Genomic DNA, 27,309 nt, shown 5'->3' with positions numbered 1-27,309 from the left:
ACAACTACTGAGCCTGCGCGCCTGGAGCCTGTGCTCCGCGACAAGAGAGGCCGCGACAGTGAGAGGCCCGCGCACCGCGACGAAGAGTGACCCCTGCTTGCCGCAACTAGAGAAAGCCCTCGCACAGAAACGAAGACCCAACACAGCCAAAAATAAATTAATAATAAAAAAAAAAAGAATAGTGGAAATACCTTTAAATGTACACAGGCCAACGTTTTAATATATAAATTCCACTATTAACTTCTTGCCTCTCAACAACTTTCTTAGCCTTGGAGCATTCTGACCTTCAGAATTACCACACATTATGGCCACTGTGTTTCCTGGCATCAGGAGAATTGTTACCTGTCGTTATTCCACATCTTATTAGGACGGCTGGTATTGCAGAATTTCCCAGTTCCCCTTTAGATCAACAGAGCAACACATAGTCCTGACTGTGTTATGGCAAATCTCCCATCTGCTGCTTAAATGACATGTGAAAATGAAGACCATCGAGTAGCCTACCGGATATTGAAACGACGATGTAAGATAAGGTGGTTCTGCTTAAGAAAATTAGGGCCTAGTTTTTCATGTTTACAATAAAGTATTGCTTTCTTATTAGCATAGATGGTCACAGGCAGATAATTCATGAAAAAAGAACACAGATAATATGCAATACAGTGACACTTTTTCATCTTTCAACAATCAATAATCTTAAAGTTTGATAATACTGGAGGTTTTGGAATATTGTTAGTGCTTTTAAGGGGACTAGTGACTAAGAAAAATCTAGAATGATTGGAATTTGTGCTTTCCTCATTGTATAATTAATCCTACAAATACATTTAAGCGATGAAAAATTGTATATAGATGAGATTTTTGAGAACTAGATGGAAAGGGTCTGTGATTATTAAATGAAATTTGGGTCAGATATTTTGCATTTTACACTGGTGTCCTCCTGTGTCTGACGATCTGACCGCCTGTCAGGCATCTGTAACATCTGCCGCTTGCAGCCACAGAGCAGCGCATGACAGCTGTGTGATGCTGCCCTAGAATTCACGCCAGAACGGTCCCCTCTGAATACCAGTAGACCACCTGGGTATCCAGCTACAGTGCGTGACAACATCTCGTGCTCTTTACGAACGCCAGAGATACTTAAAAAGAACTTGGATGGGGTAGGAAAAGAAAACCTGGTACCTCCCAAAGAGTTATCCTTCAGTGACTCAATTTCTCCATCTTTAAACCATCCACCTCCCCTGATTGCAGCTATAACATTTTAGTTTAAATGAAACTTCCTGTATAACTTGCAAAGCTGTCAAGTGCTTTTCAAATCGAAGGCCCGTGATAAATTTGAGGAGAGGGAATGACCTCTCTCCTCTCAAGCATTTTCCCTCAGAACTTGGCTGGCATCTACCGAGCAAATATTTACTAGCCATTGACTTTGTGTCAAGCACCATGCTGGGCTCTGGGGCATAGAGAAAGGACAATAAAACACGGCTCTCTGTCTTCAAGTAGCTCACAGGCCAGTCTAGGTGTTGTGAGTGTTAGGACTGAGCATATTAATGTCTAGTCATCAGTTTGCACTTGACAGTTGAAGAACTGTCTCTCATGCCTACAAGAAAAGGACTGTCTTAAGAGGTACTCACTTCAACCATAATCCCTTCATGGACAGAATTTTCTTTTCCTGGTTTTTAATCAGCTGGAGACATTTTGTTTTTTTATCAAGGACCTGAGACATTTTCATACAAAGCTATACATTTTGCTTCAGATAAAGAATTTCCCTTGGCAACACCTATAAAACTAGGATGCCATCTATGGAACACTATGATTCCCTTCCAAAAATCATCTTACAGGTATCTTTTTTTTTGCTGTAAAATGTTTAGTGAGATAAATGTGAAACACATAAAAATACCCACACTGATATCACCTCAGGCGCTCATTACAAATACCCACAAAACTCACTATGAAGGGAAGTTATACTCTACTTTGACAGTTTTTAGTTTTTTAAAAACAAATTGGTAGTAGTCAATGTAGGTTACATTACACTTTAGAAGAAGAGTAAAGGAGGAACCATGAAATAGCAACACGTAGAATGTTACTTTGCTTCACAAACCAGGAGAAGGCAGTGCATGGTTTATTTCTCCAGATATAATGCTCAAAGCACAGGGAAGATAATTTCCTCTTCTCTGTTTCATTAAAATTGCAAGATGTCATCCTTAGGACATTTAAAGATTGTTTCATAGAGAACATCATTGCTCATTCAGATGCTTGCTGAAGAAGCTGCCTTTAATCCAAAACTGTCTCCTCTCATCAAGCTCCCAATATCAATCCCATCCTCTCTGTAGATAATCTTCCGCTTTCCACTTTTCTTGAGCTCAGAAACAGTTGCTCCAACTTTCTATTCATTTCCACCTTGAAATATCTCATATAGCCTTAGCTCCTTCTCTCCATTTTAAGAAAGAGGCTCAACTCTCCAAAGTTAAATATCCTGCCTTTAGGACCTTAAACTCAAATAGAGGAATTCTAGAGTAGAAGCAGAAGGTGTGGGTTTGATGCTCAGCCCTTACAACTTCCAGCCACACGACTTAGTTTCTTAGTTTCTTAGCAACTCAAAACCTTTAATTATAGAATAAGACAATAACAACGACCCATCCACAGTGCTCTGGTAAGAACATAGTGAAATAGTGAGCATAAAATTGTGTTGTAAACTAAAAAGTATTACACAGGTGTACTTTATTATATCTAGAATATTCTTCCAACATCTGTAGATATTTATCTCATCAGTTGTTCCTTTCTCTTTCTTCTTCAGTACCTTCTAGATTTTTAAATCCTTTCTATCATCTTACATTTACTTTATCTCCTATGATAAAATAAAAGAATAGCAAACATAAAATAATTACTTTGATCATATTTACCCTTTAAGTTACCATGCATTTTCTTTCCTGTTTGCTGAGAAACTTCTTAAAAAGTTTGGCTTTTCTCTACGTTATCTTTACAGTTCAATTTTCTTAACATCTTATATTCTAGTATCTCGATTCTATCATCTGAAACTACACATGAAACTTTTTATGAGCTCTCATTATTCTTTCTCACTTCTCTGCAGCATTTGACACTGTTGACAATCACCGTAACATTCTAAGTTCTTCTGATATATATATTTGTTCTTCCCTGACAGCTTTGTCCTAGCGTTTGCTTTCTCTTTTTTTCTCCCACCCCTAAATGTAGGTGCTACCTAAGGACATGCCTTGCTATTCTGCCCTCTGTATTTTCTTTCTTGGCAAACATCCATTCTCATATGCTCATTAAACTATCAATTCTGTAAAGCTAACTCTCAAATCTGTCACCTGCCTTATACTTTGCCTCACTGTGTAACACATTTCCAACGTCCTCAGGTACACCTTTAACTTTCCATGACCTTAAAGAGTCAAGTTTCCATTCTGTCCCCCCAAAACGAAAAGAAAGCTTGTAGTTCCTGGGGTCTTCTCTTGTAGGGCCAGGGAAATGATCAAGGAGCACTAGTCTTTCATCAGGTCTAATTACCATTCATCATTACAGGGTTAGTGTGGGACATTTTACCCTTAAACAATTTATTTATAGATTCCTATCTTAATTCAGGAATTCCAGAGGTTAAGATGATTTCTCAAACCCAAATAAAAATATAGAATATAAAGTTGGTTGACCAATTAAAATACAGAATTTAAAAACATAAATAAAACAACAAGGTCCTACTGTATAGCACAGAGAACTATATTCAATATCCTATGATAAACCATAATGGAAAAGAATATAAAAAAAAGAATGTGTATAGCTGAGTCACTTTGCTGTACAGCAGAGATGGGCACAACATTGTAAATCAACTATACTTCAATAAAAAGATTAAAATAAAACAAATAAAATTTTGGTTGACCAATTAAAATAGAGAAAATATATAAGATCAAGACTGCATATCGTTGAACTATGAAATAATAAAATGAGTAGAAAAGTGTAGTCAAATCTTTGACAATGGAGAAGCTCATGTAGAAACATGTTTTAGTATCCAGGCACATCATGGTGGCAACAGAGAAATGCTACACCAAAGTTTGATTTCAATTTTAGCGTCTTTGCAGTGTAAACCAGTGGTAGTTTGATAATAAAATATTTTAAGAATTTTTAATTCATCAAGTTTGAATTTTTGCAGATATAGTGAAATTTTTCAACATAGATATATTTTTAAGAGTGATTTAAAAATCTATTTAAAAAGCTCCAACTACGTTTTCAATGGCACTTAAAATTCAATTTCATTGGTACATAATACTCAAATTCTGAACAGTTGGATCAAAGTCTTCCCTCCACATTATCTCGCACCCTCAAAAGAATCATTCCTGGCATCTAGAATCAGTTATTGCTGAAATCATTCAGCCTTATTTAAATAAATCTCATCATAGGTTTCCTTTTTAAACTACATTTCTGGTTGACTAGAACAACAGTAAAACGACTGGTAGTCATGTACTTAAGACAGACATCACTAAGAGTGACAGTATAATCATAGCTTAAGATGTTGTACATTTACTGCAGTAGTTACCATAGAGATTTAAATTTGGCTCTTTAATAAAAAGTACATGAATTTGATTTTGAATGTGTTCATTTTGGTTAGCAAGGTACACTAGGTTTCCTAATTGAGTGAACATATATAGAAACAACAGTTTTGGAATTTTGTCCTAGAAATCTTCAAGGGGTCAAATATAGGTATATAAAAAAAATAATAGGTTCAATTTCTGGAGTTTTTAATGGATACTCTGTCACGTGAAGCCTAGTTTGGCAAAATATATATTTAATGGCTTACTGATATTTTATCCTCAAGAGGGAAAACAAAAGGCGGGGGAACCAGACATTCTAGCCTAAACATAGGTATGGCTCAAAGCACAAAGTAGGATCACAAGAGTAAAGATCTGAGATTTCACTGATTTCTGGCCCCTGTTCCTCTTCTGCCCTGCTGTCTATAAGGCAAGACTCTTGAATTTTTCATTTATAAATTCTTCCCTGGTTATCTTAGATCACAGAAATCTCTCCCTTCTTTGAACTTAATGAGTTTTATGTTTGCAACTTGAAATGATCCTAGATTCCATTATACTCTCCAAACTCTCAATCAATTTGGAGATGGTATACCTTGCAGATACACCATCCAGAGTGTCTAGTGCAGGTCTAGGTATATAATTATTTATATTGATTGATGGATAAGATGAGGGTAGATTGATACCTGACTGCTATAGAGAGGTAATCTGAAGTATAATGCAAACATTACAAATGCATTAAAGTTAAAACCAAATATATGGGGGGAGAAAAGCTACTGAGATCCATTACGATAATATGTGTAAAAGAATTCTATAAAGCGCTATTCAAATGTAAAGCCTCATCAAAAAATAAACTCCTAGAGGAGTTTAGTTTGTTCAGCAAATATTGTTCTGAGAGAATAAATTGTTCTGAACTGTTGAATAAGAAAGCTTTCCCTCCCCCAAAGCATTAGGATATTTGTGCTCCTACAGACTTGGAATGAGAGTTGTAATACTCTGTCTTGCATTATGCTCTATATTGAATGTTCTCTTTGCAAAGCCTTGCACAGCTGGATTCTTCCTGTCAGTCTGGTCTCAGCTAAAATGCTTCCTTAGAATGGTCTTTCCTGACCACTCTAAGGTAATGCAATGCTCTACCTTTCATTTTACTTTCTTCAAGGCACTCATCTTGATCTGAATTTAACAGACTATTTTTCTGCTTACTCATTTATTGTCTATCATCTTCCTCTACCACAAGTTCTATCAGACCAGGGACTGATCTTCTACATGTCTGTATGTCCAACTACTAACAAATATTTCTGAGTTAATTAGTGAATTCTCCAAACTAAATTTACTTGCAAACTTTGTTGGAATTTAATGGCAGGTTTATTTCATTTCACCAAACCCAAGATATATAAATGATCCTTAAAATTTCAAAACTAGAAATATTTTTGGAAGTTATTTGCTTTAACTTTCCTGTTCCATTAAGAAAAAAAAATGGAACCTTAATTTGTAAAATAAATAGTTCAAAGTTAATTCACTGAGCACATATTTAGATACAAAAAGAAAGTTAAACATTTCATTATCAGGATATTTTAGGCACACTTTAAATCAGCAGGATAATTGACTTAATTCTTAGCGCCATTTTGTATGATTAAGTACACTTAATGGGAAGCTTTAGTAAAATATGGCCATGGCAGAAAGTGTCAAATTTTTCTTTGCAATAATTCTGAGCACATTAAATTCTTCAAAAAGCGCTTTTTATCACCATAAATTCAAACAGTTAAATTGAAGTCTTTCATATTCAGCATCAGAAGGATCATAAAGATTTTTATAGTTAACGTGAATATACATGGGATATCAGCACATTAGCAGAGAAGGATCAGAAAACAGTCAAAGAATTGTAGTGTGTTTCCCCAAAGTGACATTTCAGATATTTGTCTCTAATAAAGATTGTTGGTTTCTTAATGTGCTAAAACTCAGTAAAAAGCTAGGTACATCTGGCTTATTGCTATTGCTATATACAGGGAAATTCCTCTTAGTATCTCTGAAGTGTACCTGCATTTGTTAAAGAATAACATCATCAAAAATGTTTCTATCATAATTCAGAAATCAATAGTTCCTCTTTCCTGTATCTTTATTTCCATTTAATGGTTTAATTCAAGAAGGCAGAAGAAAAATTTAGAGTGATCTTGCAGTAAAATTTATTCCCAATGAGTACTTCTGAATAAACCCTGTAAAAATATCACTCAACTCTGGTTTATATATTAATGGAAATAAAAATGTAGATTTTACAGATAACTGTTTTTATATCATTTTCATTCCATTTCTTTCTCATTTTATGCATTTCATTTCTATCTATCTTCAGAGTTTCATAGTTCACTAATTCTCCTAATTATCTGAGTCCCAACTCCTTCAGGATGTCTGGTGAGTATCTCTCAACACTCATTTGCAATAGAGATCATTTAAGTTGTAAACTTTAAAATCCATATATTTATTGTCACATTATACCCTTTACAATAACTATGAGACTTGCATTCTGAGTCTTCATGAATATTTAATTATTTGCACTCAGACCCACATACACATAAATTTAGATAGATAGGTAGATCGATAGATGATTGATAGACAGATAAATGGATAAAATAAACAGAGAGCAGACAGAATAAGTTGGACATTAGATGAGTATATTTGCAGGTTGACATATATAGTATATGTTTACATTTTCAGAGAAACACTCATAAGACTTTATGAGGTCATGAAAAAGAAGCAATGAATGTTATTGGTTCAAGAAGGTACTAAACTGTGAGTGGTACTAACAACCCCAAAGAATATTCTTCAAAAAAATCACTTTAAGAGATAACTAAGTGACCGTAAAAGGGAACCAGAAATTAATAACAAGTTCTAGTGTACCTAAGTCTCCTACAATGCCTTATATTTCTAAAACTAAGTATGTCTCCATGTAGTGTATGTTTACGAGGTGAAACATCACATAGATGACTATCCAGTGTAAGTCTGTTCTCATACTCTGCTTCAGTGAACTAGAAAGTTCAAGTGAAGAGGTATAGTTATGAAAATTACTTTGGCTATTATAATTTTAAAAGCAAAACAAGTTCTGCTAACATTTTCTAACACTATCCTAAAGTTTGATTAATATCTAATTTTCCTGTCGTTAACTTGTGCTTTCTAAGGGAACATGGGAAATCAGGTATGTATTGTACTTAACATTCAAAATAAAATTCTAACCCATTTATTTTGGAAAAATAGAGTTCTCTATAGACACCTTAATTAAATACCATTATATGATCCTACTGACCCAATGTTCTAAAAATATATAATAGATGTAACATAGTCCCTAGAAACAAAGTCTCAGCTATCCCTTATCTAGAAATATTTTATTCGATAATATCAATTAAACAAAGGATAAGGAGACTGAATAAAGAGAGATGCTTAAACAACTGTTTAAGTTAGAGTGGTGGCCCACATGCCAGAAAATCTAATTGTAAGCACAGAAGCAAAAATTTTAAGCCATCTGCAATGTGTTTAAGGTTTATCCTGCACCAGATAGGTAACCTTAGAGTAGTTTGCTGGACTAAATCATTGATATTGGTTTATATTCTTTATGGAGGCTGTACATGAACATGATCTCTTGGACTTTTATGTCTAAGTTTATGACCTCTTAGACTTTTTTAAAAAAGAGGCCAATAAGGTACAAACTTTCAGTTATAAGATGAATAAATTCTGAGATCTAATGTACAGTATGGTGACTATAGTTAATAATGCTGTATTATATACCTGAAATTTGCTGAGAGTAGATCTTAAGATAACTATGTGAGGTAATGAACGTGTTAATTAGCTTGATTGTGGTAATCATTTCCCACGTCACATATGTATAACATCATGTTGTAAACCTCAAATATATACAATTTTTGTCAGTTATACCTCAATAAATCTGGGGGGAAAAAGAGGCTAAGAAATCTCTACGTTAATATTGAGAGTACTTTATTATATTTAAATCAAACTATTTCACAAAACCATCTCCACCAAAATCGTGGATAACACATGAACTTAGTTAGATTAAGTTAACTTAACTAAAAGATTTCTATTATAGTCTGATTTCTATGACCAGCCAAATAAAACAAAAACAGTCAAGTTTTATATACTGATAGACAATCCAGTATGCTCAGATTTGCATGAATTAAGTTTAAATAAAAAGCAAAGAGTGCTAACAGAAATAATTCAACTAGACTTTTGTCAAAATTGATTTCTATTTAACAAATTATTATGACTGACATTTTCATTTGTCAAAATTAGAACTGCATGGACATTTCTAGAAAATTCTTTACTTTCTTTTAATACTTTCAAAAGCCTGGGTACCACAATCCCCAAAAAGTCTACAAATATTTTCACCTCATTTACCATGCTATACTGTTCAATGAAAACTTCTGCCTTTCATTTTTCCATTATTTATTATGTCAACTCTCATTTCTTTTCTACTTCATTGCTTGTGCAATTTGGAAATAAATGGATTTCACATCATGAAACATTTCACTTGGTTATGTTCTTCAGATAAATATATTGCTGCTTACATAGTGACTTGGAAAGAAAGAAAATTGGGGCATTAAAAGTAAATTCCACCCTGTTAATTAAACTATTGGTTGTTGACAAAACAGCTTATTTTTTAAGGGTAGTGATAATAATAAAATTAAAATGTCCACAGTATGGTACAGTTTATAAAAAATTCAATAAGTATTGTCTTATTTAATCCACATAGCTGTCCTGAGAAGTAGATTGTTAGAATCATATCAAGTGTATTTAAAAGAAACCAGGCTAAGATATAATGAGAATAATGAGAATCTCCCCTAAACTATAGAGGTCTACAGCTGACTAGTTACCATCAATTATAATTTTCCTTCATTTGTTTCTCTTTGGAAGATGCGTGTGTGTGTGTGTGTGTGTGTTTTAATACTTAATAGCTTTACTGAAGTATAATTAATATACATTGGACTGCATATATTTAAATTGTACCATTTGATAAGTTTTGGCATATGTGAAATCCGTGAGGCCATCCCCACAATCAAGATAACGCATGGGGCTTCCCTGGTGGCGCAGTGGTTGAGAATCTGCCTGCCAATTCAGGGGACACGGGTTCGAGCCCTGGTCTGGGAAGATCCCACATGCCGCGGAGCAACTAGGCCCGTGAGCCACAACTACTGAGCCTGCGTGTCTGGAGCCTGTGCCCTGCAACAAAGAGAGGCCGCGACAGTGAGAGGCCCGCGCACCGCAATGAAGAGTGGCCCCCACTTGCCGCAACTAGAGAAAGCCCTCGCAGAGAAACGAAGAACATACACAGCCATAAATAAATAAATAAATAAAATTAAAAAAAAAAAAGATAACGCATATCTCCGTTAGCCCCCAAAGTTTTCATATGATCCTTTGTAATCCTTCCCTCCAGCTCTCCTCTCCCACCCCAATCTCCAGACCCTAGACAATTTATCTGCTTCCTGCCATTCACAGGTTAGTTTACATTTTCTAAAATTTTATGTAAATGGACTCATATTGTATGTTATCCTTTTGTCTGGTTTGTTTCATTCATTCGCAATTATTTCAAGATTCACAATGTTCTAGGGTGTATCAATAGTTCACTCACTTTTCTGACTAGAATTCCATGTATGGATAAATCATAGTTTATTCACCTTTGATGGAGATTTGCATGGTTTCTGGATTTTGGCTATTCCAAATAAGGCTACTATGAAAATTACTGTACATCTCTTTGTATGGACATGATTTCCTTTCCCTTGGGGAAATACCTAGGAGCTGTTTAAGAAATAGTAAAATTATTTTCCAGAGTTATTGTACCATTTTACCATTCCCACCTCAATTGTATGTGCTCTTCTACATCCTCACCAACATGGTCTTTTTAACTTTTAGCCATTCTGATACATGTGTAGTGCTATCTCATTATTTTAATTTCATTTCTCTAATAAAGAATAATGTTAAAGATTTTCTCATGTGGTTATTCGCCATCTATATACCTTCCTTAGTAAAGTGTCTCTTCAAATCATTGAGCTATTTTTCCTTGGGTTGTTTTATTACTGAGTTTTGAGAACCTTTGGGTCTTTTTTTTTTTTTTTTTTTTTTGGATACAATTCCATTATCAGATATATTATTTACTAACAACTTCTTCCTGTCAGTGACTTGTCCTTTCAATCTCTTAACAGTGGCTTTGTAGAGCAAATTTTTTTCATTTTGATGAAGTCCAGTTTATTGATTTCTACCTTTATGGGTTGCCTAATCAAAGGTCACAAAAATTTTTCTCCTATGTTTTCTTTAGAATTTCATAATTTTAGGTTTTACTTTTAAGTTAACTTTTTATATAGTGTGAGGTGTGCATTTTAGATACTTTTTCCACATGGATATCCAGTTGTTTCAGTACTATTTATTAAAAATACTATCCTGTTTCCACTAAATAGCCTTTGCCTATTTCTTTTAAATTAGTTGTCCATATACATGACATCTTAATAGCATATGGAGTCTTCCAAATCATAAATGTATATATCTATTTTTGTAGTTCCTCTTTAATTTCCCTCAGCAATATATTGTGGTATTCAGAGTAAAGGTCTTTGCATATCTTTTGTCAGATTTATCACTATTTCATATTTTTTATTCTATTTTAAATTACTTTTTATTTTAATTTTGATTGTTTGTTACAAGTATATAAAAATACAACAACTATAGTATTCCTGTATCCTGCAAACATAAGGTCATGTTTGTTTTAGTAGCTTTTTTTTAATACATTCTGTTGAATTTTCTAGACAATCATGTCATCTGTAATGACCAGCTTACTTTCTCCTTTCTAATGTTTTGTTTATTCTTCTTGCCTTATTCCACTGCCTACAACCTCCACCGTAACGTTAAGTAGAAGAGGTAAATGCCAATGCCCTTATCTTTTCCTGATCTTATGGGGAAAGCATTCAGTCTTTCAACATTAAATATGATGTAGGACTTTTACAAAAGCCCTTTATTAGGTTGAGGAAGTTCCCTGTTATAATTAGTTTGCTCAGGGCTTTTTCTCGCTTCCTTTTTATTTTTTAATCAGGAATAGAATTTGGGTTTCATCAAATACTTTTTGGCATCTGTTCTGATGGTTGTTTGATTTTTATTTTTTTGGTTTGTTAATTTGGTGAATTAAGTTGATTGATTTTTGTATGTTAAACCAGCCTTGCTTTCCTGGGATGAACTTCACTTAGTTATGGTGTACATTCATTTTACATATTGAGAAGATTGATTTACTAAAGTTTTATTTAGAATTTTTGGATCTATATTCACGAGGGACATTGGTGTGTAGTTTTCAATTCTTGTAATGTCTCTGTCAAGCTTTGCTCTTTGAAAATGCTTACCTCATAAAATGAGTCAGGAGGTATTATCTCCTCTTCAATTTTCTAAAACTTTGTACAGAACTGTTCTTATTTCCACCCAAAGCATGTGGTAGAATCCACCAGTGTGGTCATCTGGCAATGGAGTTTCCTCTGTGAAAAGGATTTTTAAACTACGAATTTATTTATTTATTTATTGCTGAATATATGATTATTGGGTTGATTTATTTCTTCTTGTGATTTATTTCTTCTTCTTTGATAGTCTTTGTTGTTTAAGGAAATTATCTATTTTATCAAAGTTGCCAAGTTTATTGACATAACACTGTAAATAATATAATTTTCTAATCCTTTACAGAATTGTAGACTCCATAATGACGTGACTGTTATCATTTCCAATGTTGGTAATTTGTATCTTCTATTTTTCCTATTAAGTGTGGTCAGAAATTTATCAGTTTTACTGATCTTCTCAAGGTAACAGCTTTTGGTTTACTCACTTTTATCTAAACTTTTCCTCTTTTATATTTCATAATTTCTGCTTTAATCTCTATTATTTCCTTTCTTACATACTTTGGATTTACTCTCCTCCTTTTTTTCCAGTCCCTAAAGGAAGAAGCTGAAGTCACTGATTTTAGATCGTTTATATTTTCTTCTTTTAATATAGACATTTAGTGCTATAAATTCCCCCTAAGTATTGCTTTTAGTGGCACCACAAACTTTGATATGCTTTATGTTAATTTTCATTCAGTCCAAAATACTATTACTCTTACTTTTGACTTCTTTCTGTTGCATGGCCTATGTCAAAGCATATTATGTAGTTTCCCAATATTTACTCTACACCATGCTCCACAAATCAGTGTGGTTGGAGGGTACAGGCATTATTGCTGGTCCTAAGTGAGCACTGGGGCAGTGAGACCTCTAAGATTTATGAGTTTTTTCCTCAAACTTGGGCCATCTTCTCACACATGTGCACTGTTCAGTATTCCATATTTCATGAGTTCTCTGTCTGTGCAGCTCTCTCCTCTCCATTACTCTGTCCACTAAATTCTAGTTGCCTTGAGCTCTCCAGACACTCAGGTCCATTTCCTCAACTCATGGAGTCCACTGGGATCTGGCTAAGTCTCCCTTCATGTTGCTGAAGTCTAGACACTATCTCAAGGCAGTAAGCCAAGGAAACTCAAGGGCCCTCCTTGTTTGTTTCCCATCTCTCAGAGACCATCATCATTTATGACTTACTGTCTGATGTCTTGAAACTCTTTTTCCATATATATTTTGTCCGTTTAAAAAATTGACTTAGGTTCGTCTGTGTGTGTGTATGTATAAATTCAGTACCTGTTACACCAACTCTAGATGACACTTTCCTGTCTTTTTTTTAAACTCAGTTGTTTTATTTAAGCCATTTTATGAGTGTAGGTAAACATTTTACACTGTAAGTTCTTAGAATGTCAGTGGTTATCTCAGAGGATGTTGCAGCAGTCTAAACAGAAAGGTTTTTTGTTGTTGTTGTTGTTGTTGTTTGTTTTTTTCTAAAATTTAATCTCTTTCTGGTCAGGAGAGATTTAGAACCACATACTGACTAACACTTAGAGCAGCAGTATTTTATATATGTATTGCATATTCTGGCTTTAAAGGGCTTTTCATGAACATTCTTTCATTTGATTATCTATGGTTAAGGCCTAGATGCAAACATACTAGAGCTTAGGAGACATGCTACCTTACCCAAACTCACACAGCTAATAAGTGCTAGAGCTAGGTCTTGAACCCAGGCTGCCTCGTTCCCAGACCATTCTTGTAACCACTAGTCTATGCTTCAGGGCAGTGGGACACTCTTCTGAGTCTTTTGCTGTCTTCTGACTCTTTTTAATGACCTCAGTTGGTTCTACAGTGACAGATTATCTCACATATTGTGCTCTTTTGGAAATAATGCTCTTGTGCTATTGCCTCATGCAAGGCAAGGATTTCAGGTGGTGATGCTTATTGGGTGGTACTGATAACATCATGGATATTATTCAAAGACAGATGAGTGGCTCTGTGTGCAATGGATAGTGCATTGGACTTCTAAAGATAGATGATACCTTTGATGATAAATTCATACTATACTGGGTTAATTTTGTCATAAACTATTTTATATGAATATTCATTTCTGAGTTCTTCCTGTATAAAATTTCAACCCCTAACAATTTGCAAGATCTACCATTTCATATTCCTCTTCTCTTCCTTAGTTTTTTCTCTTTAACACTTATCACCAGTATATATATATATATATATATTATTTATTCATTTATTTATTTATTTTTGGCTGCAGTGGGTCTTTGTTGCTGCGCGCGGGTTTTCTCTAGTTGCGGCGAGTGGGGGCTACTCATTGTTGTGGTACGCGGGCTTCTCATTGTGGTGGCTTCTCTTGTTGCAGAGCACAGGCTCTAGGCGCACGGGCTTCATTAGTTGCGGCATGCAGGCTCTAGAGCGCAGGCTCAGTAGTTGTGGTGCACGGGCTTAGTTGCTCTGTGGCATATGGGATCTTCCTGGACCAGGGCTGGAACCCATATCCCCTGCATTGGCAGGCGGATTCTTAACCACTGCGCTACCAGGGAAGCCCTATCACTAATATATTAATGTATTTTGCTTCTCTTGTTTATTGTCTGTCTCCTTCACTAAAATATAAGTTCCGTAAGGACACATGGTTTTGTCTATTTTGTTCACAACTGTATGCCCTGTACCTATTGAGTAGGAAATCAATAATATCAGTTAAAATTTACATTTACATTTTGGAATTTATGTTATTTTGATGATTGTTGTGTAAAGGAGTGGAGAACAGTATCTGAGACTAAGTTTTCAGGAGCATTAGGATCTACTTGTACATATTCTCACTGCTATTGGACATGTATTACCCGTAAGAGGCTAAAGCGTATAAGAAGAAGATAAGTCACTAGATGAGACAACCGTCTCGGCATTGTTCAGGAAGATCGCATTTGCATGTTAGCTTCTCCCCTCTCTCCTGATAACACCATCAGCTGTCAGGGCTGTCATGTTAGGGAGGGATGGACCTTTATAGGGGAGGTAGTGGTACAGTAATTAGCAGCACGGCCACTGGTCTCAGAATGCTGGGGTTCAATTTTCAAGTATTCTACTTACTAGCTCTATAAATATTAGAAGTCACTATTATTTTATGCCAAGAATTTTTATCCAGAGACTTCAAGGGATTTTTCAACACTTTGAAACTGTGTTCAAACCTACTGTGTGTAGGAGACGGATGCATCTTTCTTGGGGGGTCTACAGTTTTCATCAGATATTCAAGGTCTGTCAGTACTTACAATACTCTGGGCATCAAAGATCAAGTGATACTGTTATAAATAAATCCCCCAAAGTGTATTCTTTTGAATTGGCTTAAACTCCCATAAGGCCAGCCAGAGTACTAGTTTTTTGCAGGAATTTAATATTTCTATGTTTTTCATCCTCAAATCTACATAGACCAGAGCTATAAGACAACTATAACTTTACTATTATTATAATCACCTTTTCACAGTTGAGGTTAAGTAATTTGCCTATACTAACATGATGGAGACAAGAAAACCTCATACATAAATCTACAAAAAAAATGATCACATTTTACTGTCACTGATACCTATGTACCTCTTCTTTGAGATGTGCTTCCCTGAGAGTAAAAGCATCAGGCCTTCTTCACTTTGGCAGTCTCAGGATCCGGAAAGTGTAAAGGACATACTACATGTTCAATATATGTTTGTTGTATAATAATTAAGCTGGATATTAGACATAGATCTTCTGATTATAAATCTCCAACGTATTCTCATTTCCTGAAGTCACACATCTTGTTATGAAATTAATCTAAAGGAGAGTGTCATCCCTTTGCTAATGTACTGTTCCAGCGTTTTCTCTCACTCAAAATCTTCCTCAGCCAGGGTACCAACTATTAAGCTAACACATATTCATGTCATAGAAAGAAAAGTAAAGTAAAACATGAATCAAGAGTCTAATAAAAAGCAAAATATACATTTTGTTTCTATTGATAGCATACGGAAACTAAATCAAAGACCAATCACTTAGGAGTATTTTATCTCTTAATAATCTCAAACAACCAATCACAGAAAACCTCCTGTGTTATTATTTAGTGATCTGATCATTCTTATGGCCTCTAGTTGCATTCACTCTGTTCACCTGGTATCTGCATCACATACCATATTTTCAAATCTTCCTTTCTGATACCTTAATATCTCTGTTGTATTTCCTGATCATGTTCTCCTGGCATATCATATTATTCCACTAAATTCCTTCCTAATACATTCCTCCCTGACACATCTTTCAATCAGTTAGATGAAGAGCATCCATCTAATCTGGGAGTTCTGTGATGAAAGTAAGGGGAGTCTACTGGCAGAGAATCAAGCTTAACAGGTGAGCAGGAAAGAGGTGAATAAGAATGTTAGGAAAGAAGGAAAAAAAGATGGGTAATAGGATCACTAGGTAAGAGTAGTATTGCTATGTTAATTTTTTTCCTTATGAATTTCCAGCACAGCATCCAAGGAATATTGGTTAATGAATGTGTAAATGCTCTCTTCATTAAATCTAAGGGTAAGAGAAAATTGTTTTTCAGGTCTTGAGTATACTATCTTTCCTTTCTTCCCCCCTCCCTACCTCCTTCCCTTCTTTCTTTTCTCTTCTTCCTTTTAAACTGTCAGCTCTTATATTCTGCACTTTGAGAACTACATTGAGTAAAAAAGTTGGGTCCCCAAATGTCCCAAAGATTGTGCAAAGATGTATTCTGTACTTCATAACAAGAAGACATTCCTAGGTATGCTACTAAGTCTTGTGGAGCAAGCTCCATCCGACTATGAGTATATAAGCAAATATGGGAAGAATAAAATTTCATTAACTGATGATCTTCTCAGACATTGGACTATTAGGAAGATTTATAGGCAAAAAGTTGTATAACAAGGACATCCTAGTCCTTCTAAAATAAGTCAGATTATCCAAGATCCATTAAATTCCACATTATATAAATTCAAAGTAATTCTTATTCTCAAATTTTGACATTTGCTTACACAACATCAAACATATTTATATTTGTGAAAAACAAAGTTTACTTTCTAAATAAGAAATTAAAAGGTATAACTCTTGAACTTCATAGATTAATATATCTAAACTCTAATAATTTTGTTGTGCAAATAATGCCAGCAAAACGATACAGTGTTTCAAATCATTCAGGTTAAATTATAGGAAAGAAAAAACAACAGTATTATTAATTTAACTCATTTTTTAAATGATACTGAATGTGGTTTGAAGAAAAAAACAGTATGCTATCCCTTATTATTTCTTAGTAAGAAGGAACATTTATCTGTATTTAAAATTTTTGAATGTAATAATATATTAAAATTATTCATATGCTTCCTAGTATTGGTTATACGAGGGATTAATTCTTAATTTTTGTTTACTTGGAAGGCCATTTAATAAGTGCATTTGCATTATTAAAACTGATTTATCAAACAATAATGTCTATGATTGTGAAAACAGTCATGTTACTTGAATTACCCAGAATTCCTTTGACCACAGGTTATTCTTAAAGGTATTTGAGAATAACCTCAAGCAGCACTTGCAAATTCAGATATCATAAACACTTCCAAGTTTCAGTTCAAAAACACAAAGTGATTTCATAGGATAATGCTTTATTAAAAAATAAAGCCCGTCTTTTTAGAAAAGCCCTAGTGTCTTTGAATTATGTATAAAAGAATTATTTTGAAAACTTAAAAATTGCCTCTAATTTCCCATTTAACAGTAAATATTGCATGCAAAAAGACTCTAGCAGAGTTCCTAAACAAGTATTAAAATGACCAACTGATCAGTAATTTCTATCACTTTACAAAAAATATTTGACAGTAAATTACTGAGTCTATATGTGCATGTTACAGCATAGTATGTTCAGAGTCAAAAAATAAAGTAAAATGCAATTACCCTAAAAGACATTTCAAGATTCTCTCCACCCCAGATATCCATTCCTGCATCGTAAGTTCCTATCTCTTCAAAGTAGTTTCTGTCAATAGAAAATAGGCCACCAGCCATAGTAGGGGTCCTAGTTGAAAAAAAACAAAAAGAAAAGAATATCTTTTGAAAACAATGTGTGGAGTTTAATGAGACTACAGCAAATATTTTTGAGACATTTTAAATTAAAAAAATAGTACTCAAAAATCTCAAACTGGAAACATAAAGCCAAGTTGTTAGAGGTTTTAAAATTAATAAAGAGCATTTTATTTCACACTTTCTGTAAAACTATATCTAGATTAGTCTATATGTTTCTTATAGGTGATCAAACAGATACAAGGAAGGAACACTGGCCATTTAAGACAGAGGCATATACATCCTTTCTGAAAGGCATAGTGAAGAGAAGTTAGGGCTCTTAGCACTATTCGTAAAGAGATGAACTGGTCATGAAACTACCAATTGTCTTTTGTCACCTAATTATAAATTATTTTAATATGAACTCTAGAAACATATAGAAGTGGTTTCTCTATGAAAAGATCTATAGCCTATTTAAATATGAAAAATATTAAATGCTGTAAAATGTTTATAGGCAATAAGTATCTAATGATAGTTACATAAGTATCATAAGTACCATAGAACTTTATATCTAATTGTTTACAGCTGCTTACCTAATTAAAATGATAGAATGAATCATATAACCCTATGGATAAACATAAATCCTGTATGCTATTCACAGGTTTAGAAGGACAGTTGGCCAAGATCCAAACCTTTTTACTAGGAATAAATATTTTTGGTTCTCATATTCAAACTTTCTCTATAGAAACTAAGAAGTCAGGTGTTAAGTTTTAAAAAGAATAATTAATTTTTAATTTGAAAAGTTTCATTAAAATCAGTGGTTAATGTGTGAACCACACAAGTCTTTCTGTATAAGCAATGTGAACTGAAACTGAAAAAGAAAGTTCTAGTTGTTCACAAATGAATCTATACTAGCAATGATTATTTTTGAATAGAGGTTTTCAACCTTTGTAGCACATTAGCAGCACCTGAGGCAACTTTAAAAAATACATTTCCATGCTTGGGTGCCACTCTCTGCAGGTTTAGATTTAATTGGCCAGGAGTGCGGTCAGATCTTTGATATTGTATAAAGTTCCCAGATAAGTCTACTGTGCTGCTAAAGAGGAGAAATTGATCTAATAACTTAGATTTGGAATGCTCATCCAGGTACAGTTGACCCTTGAACAACATGGACTTGAACTGCTTGGGTCCAATTATATGCAGATATTTCTCAACAGTAACTACTACAATACTACACAACCCATGGTTGGTTGAATCCTCTGATGTGGAGAAACCTTGGATACCAAGGGCTGACTATAAATTATACTCAGATTAACCCCTGAGTTATTCAAGGATAGTTTGAGATTGTTAGAAAACCAAATGTTCTATTTTTCTCAAAATTATATCCTCTTCTGCCACAGGATATGATCATGTTTTCTAACTGAACAGTGTAGCTCATTGAAAAACCACCAAATAATATTGTACTTGGATATCTACAATATCACAGAGTTCTCTATTTCTCCCAGTGCTCTCACTGTTTTATACTCAGGTAATTAACTGTCCATCAGTTGGAGTAGCAGAGCCTCACTTGGTCTGAGCTGTTTTATTACTTTTGGTCTTGCTGGCTTCCTATCAAGAACAGTATCATTGACCTACCGAGTAATAAAGAGAAACACTAACAAAGCTAAGCAGATGGTAATTACGGACTAGCCATGACCCTCACCTGATTGGAGTTTTGGAACTCCATGGAAATAACTGTATAAGGTATTATAGTGCTGAATAGTCTAATGAAATGAGGAACAGAAATTGCTGCAATTATCCTATCATAATGTAACCAGGTGCTTAAGAATGTTAAGGATGCATTTTTAACAATTAGAGTGCCTGTTCACTTATCTATGTACTAATAGGGAACTAATGCATTTAACTTAAATACATGTATTGAGTTTCATCTTAGAGTTGGTGATAATTCCTACAAATATGTGAGAAATATATTATAAATGGCTACAATTAATTATATACTTAACCATAAAAATGACTCAAATAAGTTTTACTTTTAGTTGAAAAGTAACAAAAGCTTAAAAAAATATTGCTCAAAAAATTCCTGTATTTTCTGAAGATGGATGTTCCTAGGGAGAATTTTTTTTTTTTGTATTTGCAATGTCAGTTAGCTCTCTCAAACAGTCCAGAGATGGTGTCTTAAATAATATCTACAGCCACAGACAGTGCTGTGTAGCATGTTCTGTTCTAAGTTAACTGCTCTGTAATGTCCCCCCATGAACTATTTACATATTCCTGTGCAGACCTTAAGTTTTCAGGGTACCTAGAAAATTAAAAACCTTGATTATAGTTGAGTTAGCTAAAATTGTCTTTTTAAGGTTGTGTCTCTGCAATGTCAGACCAATCAATTCCATCAATTTTATTGGGGGAAATATAATCAGCCCAATGGCTGCAAATATTACCTACCACACAGTAAGTAGGTGAAGATGAACTGAGTTAATAGAACTGAAGCACTTGGCACAGCACTTGGTACATTATAAATAGTTAATAAGGCTGGGTAATACATCTTTCTTGTTGTTGCTGATATTAATCATTCAATCAAAATCTTAAGTGTCCTTCAATTAATTTTGGCTCCCCATATACATGTTCTCATTTTGGATTTCAAAATCATTTAAAAACACTTCAGATCCAAGGGGTTGAACTCTGAAATCTGCCTCTCTGAACACACCTTTTAATTTTTTAACCCCTCCTATTTCAATCCTATGGAAGTCACTTTTTATCCTTCATTGATGGTTATCATTCCTTAGCTACTCCATACTCTCACAGAATAACTCCCTGCAGAAATTGCTTCCCTCCTCCCAACCCCTCTCCAAGACCCTGCCATGTCAGTGAGCACCTAGCTGAGCACCCTAGGTTCTCTGTCCTTGCCTGACTGACCCCATTCTCTTTTTATAAATATTAGTTACTGGGTAAACTTACCCTTCCTCATCTACCTCTGCTCCTAAGACCTAGAGAATCACTAAAAAAGTAATAAGCTGAGGTCATCTGGTCCCGCTACAAATCCATGTTATTGACCCTCTGCAAGTCCACAAAGATCTAACAATCCTTTTACCTCTATTTGTTCACTTGTCTCATTTTTAACTGAATATTTTCCTAAAGTTATGGACTCTTCTCAAGAAATTGAAGATTCAGGCAATGCATAAAATCTAAACTCTCTCAATCATGAACTCTTAACCTCCCTCAATCTCTACGTTAATATGTGTGTTTCTCAGGGCCTCTTCCTTCCTCTTGTCTCAGAGAAAACAATGTCTCCTTTCCTCTCACTGTGGGATAGCATTCACCCTTTTACCCTCAGCCAGCTCTTTTCTGACTCTAAGCATACTTTTTTTTTGCTTTTATTACCCCTTGATCTACTGAGATTTGCAGATATTGTGCATTTTACAAATTGAAGGTTTGTGGCAACTCTGAGTTGAGTAAGTCTATTGGCATCATTTTTCCCACAGCATTTGCTTACTTCATGTCTCTGTGTCATTTTGGTAATTCCACACTATTTCAAAACTTTTAAATTATTATTATATTTGTTGTGCTCATCTGTGATCAGTGATCTTCGATGTTAACTATTGTAGTTAGGTGCACCACGAACCACGCCCATATAAAACAGTGAACCTAATCAATAAATGTTGTGTGTGTCCTCACTTCTACACCATCCGGCTGTTCCCCTGTCTCTCTTCTTTTCCTTGGGCCTCCCTATTCCCTGAGACCAATTAATAATCCTACAATGATCTCTAAGTGTTCAAGTGAAAGAAAAAGTCCTACATCTCTCACTTTAAATCAAAGGCTAGAAATGATTAAGCTTAGTGAGGAAGGCGTGTTGAAAATCGAGATAGGCCTAAAGCTAGGCCTCTTGTGCCAAACAGCCAAGTTGTGAATGCAAATGGCAAGTTCTTGAAGGAAATTAAAAGTGCTACTCCAGTGAACCCATGAATGTTAAGAAAGCAAAACAGCCTTATTGCTGATATGGAGAAAGTTTGAGTGGTCTGGATAGAAGATCAAACCAGCTACAAAATTCTCTTAAACCCAAGCCTAATCTAGTGCAAGGCCCTAACTCTCTTCAATTCTATGAAGGCTAAGAGAGGTGAGAAAGCTGCAGAAGAATGCTTCTAAAGCTAGAAGAGGTTGGTTTATTAGGTTTAAGGAAAGAAGTTGTCTCTATAACATAAACCTGCAAGGTGAAGCAGCAAGTGCTGATGTACAAGCTGCAAATTATCCAGAAATCTAGCTAAGATAATTATTGAAGTTGGCTACACTAAAACACAGATTTTCAATGTAGATGAAACAGCCTTATATTGGAAGAAAATGCCATCTCAAGACTTTCATAGTTAGAGAGGAGAAGTCAATGCCTGACTTTCAAAGCTTCAAATGATAGGCTGACTCTCTTGTTAGGAGCTAAGGAAACTGGTGACTTTAAGTTGAAGCCAATGCTAATTTACCATTCTGAAAATCCCAGGGCCCTTAAGAATTGTGCTACATCTACTCCACCTGTGCACTATAAATGGAACAACAGAGCCTGGATGATAGCAAATCTGTTTACAACATGGTTTACTGAATGTTTTAAGCCCACTGTTGAGACTTACTAAGGTGAACCTGGTCACCTTAGTGCTCTAATGCAGATGTACAACAAGATTATGTTGTTTTCATGCCTGCTAACACAACATCCATTCTGCAGCCCATGGCTCAAGGAGTAATTTTGACTTTCAATTCTTATTCTTTAAGAAACCCATTTCATTAGGCTATAGCTGCCATAGACAGTGATTCCTCTGATGGATCTGGGCAAAGTTAATTGAAAACTTTCTGGAAAGGATTCACCCTTCTAGATGCGATTAAGAACATTCATGATTCATGGGAAGAGGTCATAATATCAACATTAATAGGAATTTGGAAGAAGTTGATTCCAACCTTCAAGGATGACTTTGGGAGGTTCACGACTTCAGTGTAGGATGTAACTGCAGATGTGGTGGAAATAGCAAGAGAACTAGAATTAGAGATAGAGCCTGAAGATGTGACTGAATTGCTGCAATCTCATAACAAACCTTTAACAGATGTGGAGTTGCTTCTTATGAATGAGCAAAGGAAATAGTTTATTGAGATGGAATCTACTCCTGGTGAAGAGTCTGTGAAAACTGGGAAATGACAACAAAGGATTTAGAATATTACATAAATTTAGTTGATATAGCAGTGGCAGGATTTGAGAGGATTGACTCCAATTTTGAAAGAAGTCCTATGGATAAAATACTATCTAACAACATTGCATGCTACAGAGAAATAATTTGTGAAAGGAAGAGTCAATCGATGGGGTAAACTTTACTGTTGCTTATTTTATGAAATTCCCACAGTCAGCAGGGATCAACACTGAGGCAAGACCCTTCACCATCAAAAGATTATGACTTACTGTATGCTCAGATAATGGTTAGCATTTATTAGCAAGTATTTTTTACCTAAGGTATGTATATTTTTTTAGACACAATGCTATTGCACACTTAAAAGACTACAGCATAATGTAAACATAACTTTTAAATGCACCAGGAAACCAAAAATTTGTGTGACTTGCTTTATTGTGATATTCGCTTTATTGCAGTGGTCTGGAACCAAACCCACAATCTCTGAGCTATGCCTGTACTCTTTCAGCTATTTGTTCATTGACTATTACATTTGTGTTTTATGTCTTTGATTTCTAGATTGTCCCCTTGAGCTTACAAAACTGCTCAACTAAGTTCTACCCTAAACCATAATACATCTTCACTCCATCCTACTACTCATTCAAACCAGGGACATATATTTTCTATTCCCTTCACTGGTGACCTTATTGAAAGGATACTTTCTACATACTCCCTCAACTCCTCTTGACCTTCTCACTAGAATCTGGATCTTGCTCCCATCTCTATAATAACCTCTTTCTGAAAGGGCCCATTGATTATGAACTTCAACAGCCTTTCCTTGCCTTCTTCCTTTGAAAGCATTTAACACAATTTACCGACCTCCTTGCTTAAATTCTTTGCACTTCTGACTCCCATTGCATTGTTCTAGAGAGGTTTTTCCTTCTATCAGTTTAAATATTTATTTTATGATGCTTATTGATTCCCCTTCCTCTTCCTTTCCCTTGCTGGCTATCAGATCTCAGTCAAGCTCTTAGTTTCACATCTGTGACATGAGTATAATATACCAGTACAGTATTGTTTTGCAGATATATGTGCTTAATAATTATCTTATTTTCCCCAAAATGTAGTCTTCTCAAGGGTCTCTCAGTGGCACTTTTCTCTTTCTAACTCTTTACCTGTATCAGATCATCGGTCATATGCCTTTAACCATCACCTCTATGAGGATGACTCCTGATCTATGTTGTCTTTTCTCTCTTCCCTCCTCTGCATTGGTTGTGCTTTTCTAAGTACTCACTAGATGTTTACTTAAAAAACTCCTTCTGACTCTTCTCAGTGTATGTAACATAGAACTGAGAATGTGCTACCACATCTGTTTCTCTTTCAAAGTCCTCTATTTTTCTCTAGCGTCCTAAGACTTTATTCATCAGACCTTATTTCATCAAACCACCTTCCAGCACCTTTTTCTTTTTTGCCTCATTCGGTCATTTCCCAAATACTTCCTTTTTTTTTCTTAAGTATTTTTGACACTTATCTCTGTTACCATGGTCACTTTCCAATTTTAGTCCTTTTATTTCTAACCATTTGTTAATGGAACTCTCTTGCTTCTAGAGTCTGCTACTTCTAAAATGTATCCTACAAATCACTGCCAGATTAATTTCTCTAAATCAGAATTCCTCTGAAACTGTTAACCAGATGTTCCAAAACCTATTTTAATAAATTCCAGCTTTTTATCTTGGCAGCAGGGATCTGGACCTACCCAATGAGCTCCTCCATTCCTTTTAACTATTTATCTGTACTTAAAGTGTTTAGTTATACCAGTAAATGCTTCATACTTTCCCACCTTGGTGCATTTGTTCACATCAATTTGCCACTTGAATTTTCCTTTGTAAACTCCCCTTATATGTTCAAACCTGCTCCATTCTTAGGTCAATGCAAAGTTTATATATTCCATACAGGCTGGCCATAGTACAAGCCTCTTCCCCCCAGTTTGGTTGTAATCTTTCCCTTCTACCTTGTGCTATAGCACTCTGTTTCTCTCAAGGCAATTGTCACTTCTTATTGAGTATTATGAATATGGAGTATTTGCCTTCCATGTTTGAAAGTCAAAATTACCTGCAATTTTATTTCTGAAATTGCAAAAAAAATTCTTTGCTTACATCTGCTAAATTGATAATAAAGATGCCTTCACTAATTCTAGGGTGTTTAAAGACCTTATCCTCTACTTAGAGTTCTGGGGATTGAGTTTGATAGTATTTTAGAATTACAGATATAAAGCTTTATATAACAATGTAGAGTAGTAAAGGACTCAAAAAGTAAGCATTTGACCTGGAAAAATACTGAAGCTTTTCAGCAGAACTTGATAAGTCCAAAGAAATTGTGATAGAATACATTTGATTATTCAGTAATGCTAAAATGCAAGGCCTGCATTTTCTCCAATAAGACAATATATCCCGTACTTCACACTGGGATAATCACCATGTGTGTGAAAAGCAGGCAGACAGTAAAGAGACTCTAAGAGGCAGCCAATTCGTTTTTAGGAGTATAGACTTTGTATCTAGATTGACTGGGTTCAAAACTCAGTCCCACAGTGTGACCTTCAGCAAGTCACTTAAACTCTATGCTTTAATTTGATCGTCTGTAAAATGGGGATATACGTTTTAATGTAATACTCTTAGAATACTATCAACACAAAGCAAGTACTGCACATTTAAATACTAATTTTAATGAAGAAGAGGAAAACATCTGTTTATCAAGATTATAATCAGCTTTATCTTATTGTTTTCAGAGTCTAATCAATTTTTAATAGAATTGTAATATTTTAGAGCTTTAAAAGCCCTACAGATTTGGTCAACCAAATTTAATTGCAATGTATTTAAATGACTTGTTCAAGGACCCCCCCCAGGTAGTTAGTGGTCCAGTTAGGGAAACAATTTCTTTCTACATATAAATTATCTATCTATCTATCTATCTATCTATCTATCTATCTATCTATCTATCTAATCATCTGCCAATCCGTCATCTCTCAATTTATCCTTATAACTCACACAACAAAGGATTTGAGGTAGCTAATTCAAGATACACTTTTTCTGATTTCAAGCTCCAAATTTATGTACCATGTTTTCCTGTGAATGTTAGTACTGCTCTTCAAAGCAATTTCTTTTAAAGTTATTGAAACATCATTTCTTCTCACTAATCCTTTGATATATCAGGATTCTATTTAATCTTACTTGGCAAATAACCAAGATCTCTGGAGAAAAAGTGTAAAGAAGATTTGTGAGACCATAGCACAGCTTTAGGCTGTTATTTGAAATGGTAAAATTACACAATATCTAGACTGTTAGTGTTTAGCTCTGTATTAATAACATTTCCCATATATTATGAACCATGATAAAGAGAAATGATAAGCATAAATATTTTATTATTTACACAAATGTGAGGCAAATAGCTGAAATGTTGCCATAATTTTGATTTTTTCAAATCATAAAATACAATGACTTCATTTTGTTAACCTCTGTGAAGGTTTAGAAACCAAAGGAAAATTAGACGCTGTGAGTATCTGTCCTTCCATATTCTGTCAACTATACTCAATATAGAAAACAGAAGAAAGGAATCAAAGGCATAGCCATTCTTTTACTAGAGTAACAAATAATTGCATGTTGAATGTAATTAAAGGTTTTTTCAGAGAAAAAAATGGGAAGTTTAGTGGAATACTGCACACCACAACACTCATTTGAACATATGTTGAGTAAGGAGATGCAGATTTTGGTAGAGAAGAAACTGTTACTTTAAAAGTTTATGCTGACTTAGGCTCTGAGAAAAGGAAGCTTGCTCAAATCCTGTAGAGTTTATGGAACACAGTTTCAAAGCTATTTTTATTCTTTCTTTATTTTGTTTATTTTATTTTTTTAGGTTTTGACAAGGTTTAATTTACTTTTGTTTTTTTGAATTTTATTTTATTTTATACAGCAGATTCTTATTAGTTATCCATTTTATACATATAAGTGTATATATGTCAACCCAAATCTCCCAATTTATCCCACCACCATCACCCATCCCCCACCCCACCTTCCCACCTTGGTAGCCATACATTTGTTCTCTACATCTTCTTCTCTAATTCTGCCTTGAAAACCAGTTCATCTGTACCATTTCCCTAGATTCCACATATATGCGTTAATATACGATATTTGTTTTTCTCTTTCCAACTTACTTTACTCTGTATGACATTCTCTAGGTCCATCC

The 27,309-nt window shown here is 34.6% G+C and overlaps 1 protein-coding gene across 7 annotated transcripts in view; it reads right to left on the bottom strand.

Annotated features, from left to right (window-relative positions):
* GALNT13 (polypeptide N-acetylgalactosaminyltransferase 13) overlaps positions 1-27,309 on the bottom strand; it is a 550,270-nt gene that overhangs the window by 187,494 nt on the left and 335,467 nt on the right. For all 7 annotated transcript variants that reach the window (XM_059927894.1, XM_059927896.1, XM_059927892.1 and 4 more), the window contains one exon: positions 17,837-17,954. In XM_059927894.1, coding sequence (XP_059783877.1) covers positions 17,837-17,954 — 118 coding nt within the window. The remainder of the gene's footprint in view (positions 1-17,836; positions 17,955-27,309) is intronic.

This window comes from Balaenoptera ricei, chromosome 7 (assembly GCF_028023285.1).
Source record: "Balaenoptera ricei isolate mBalRic1 chromosome 7, mBalRic1.hap2, whole genome shotgun sequence".
Lineage (NCBI taxonomy): Eukaryota > Metazoa > Chordata > Mammalia > Artiodactyla > Balaenopteridae > Balaenoptera > Balaenoptera ricei.
This window is presented reverse-complemented; position numbering and strand designations above follow the sequence as displayed.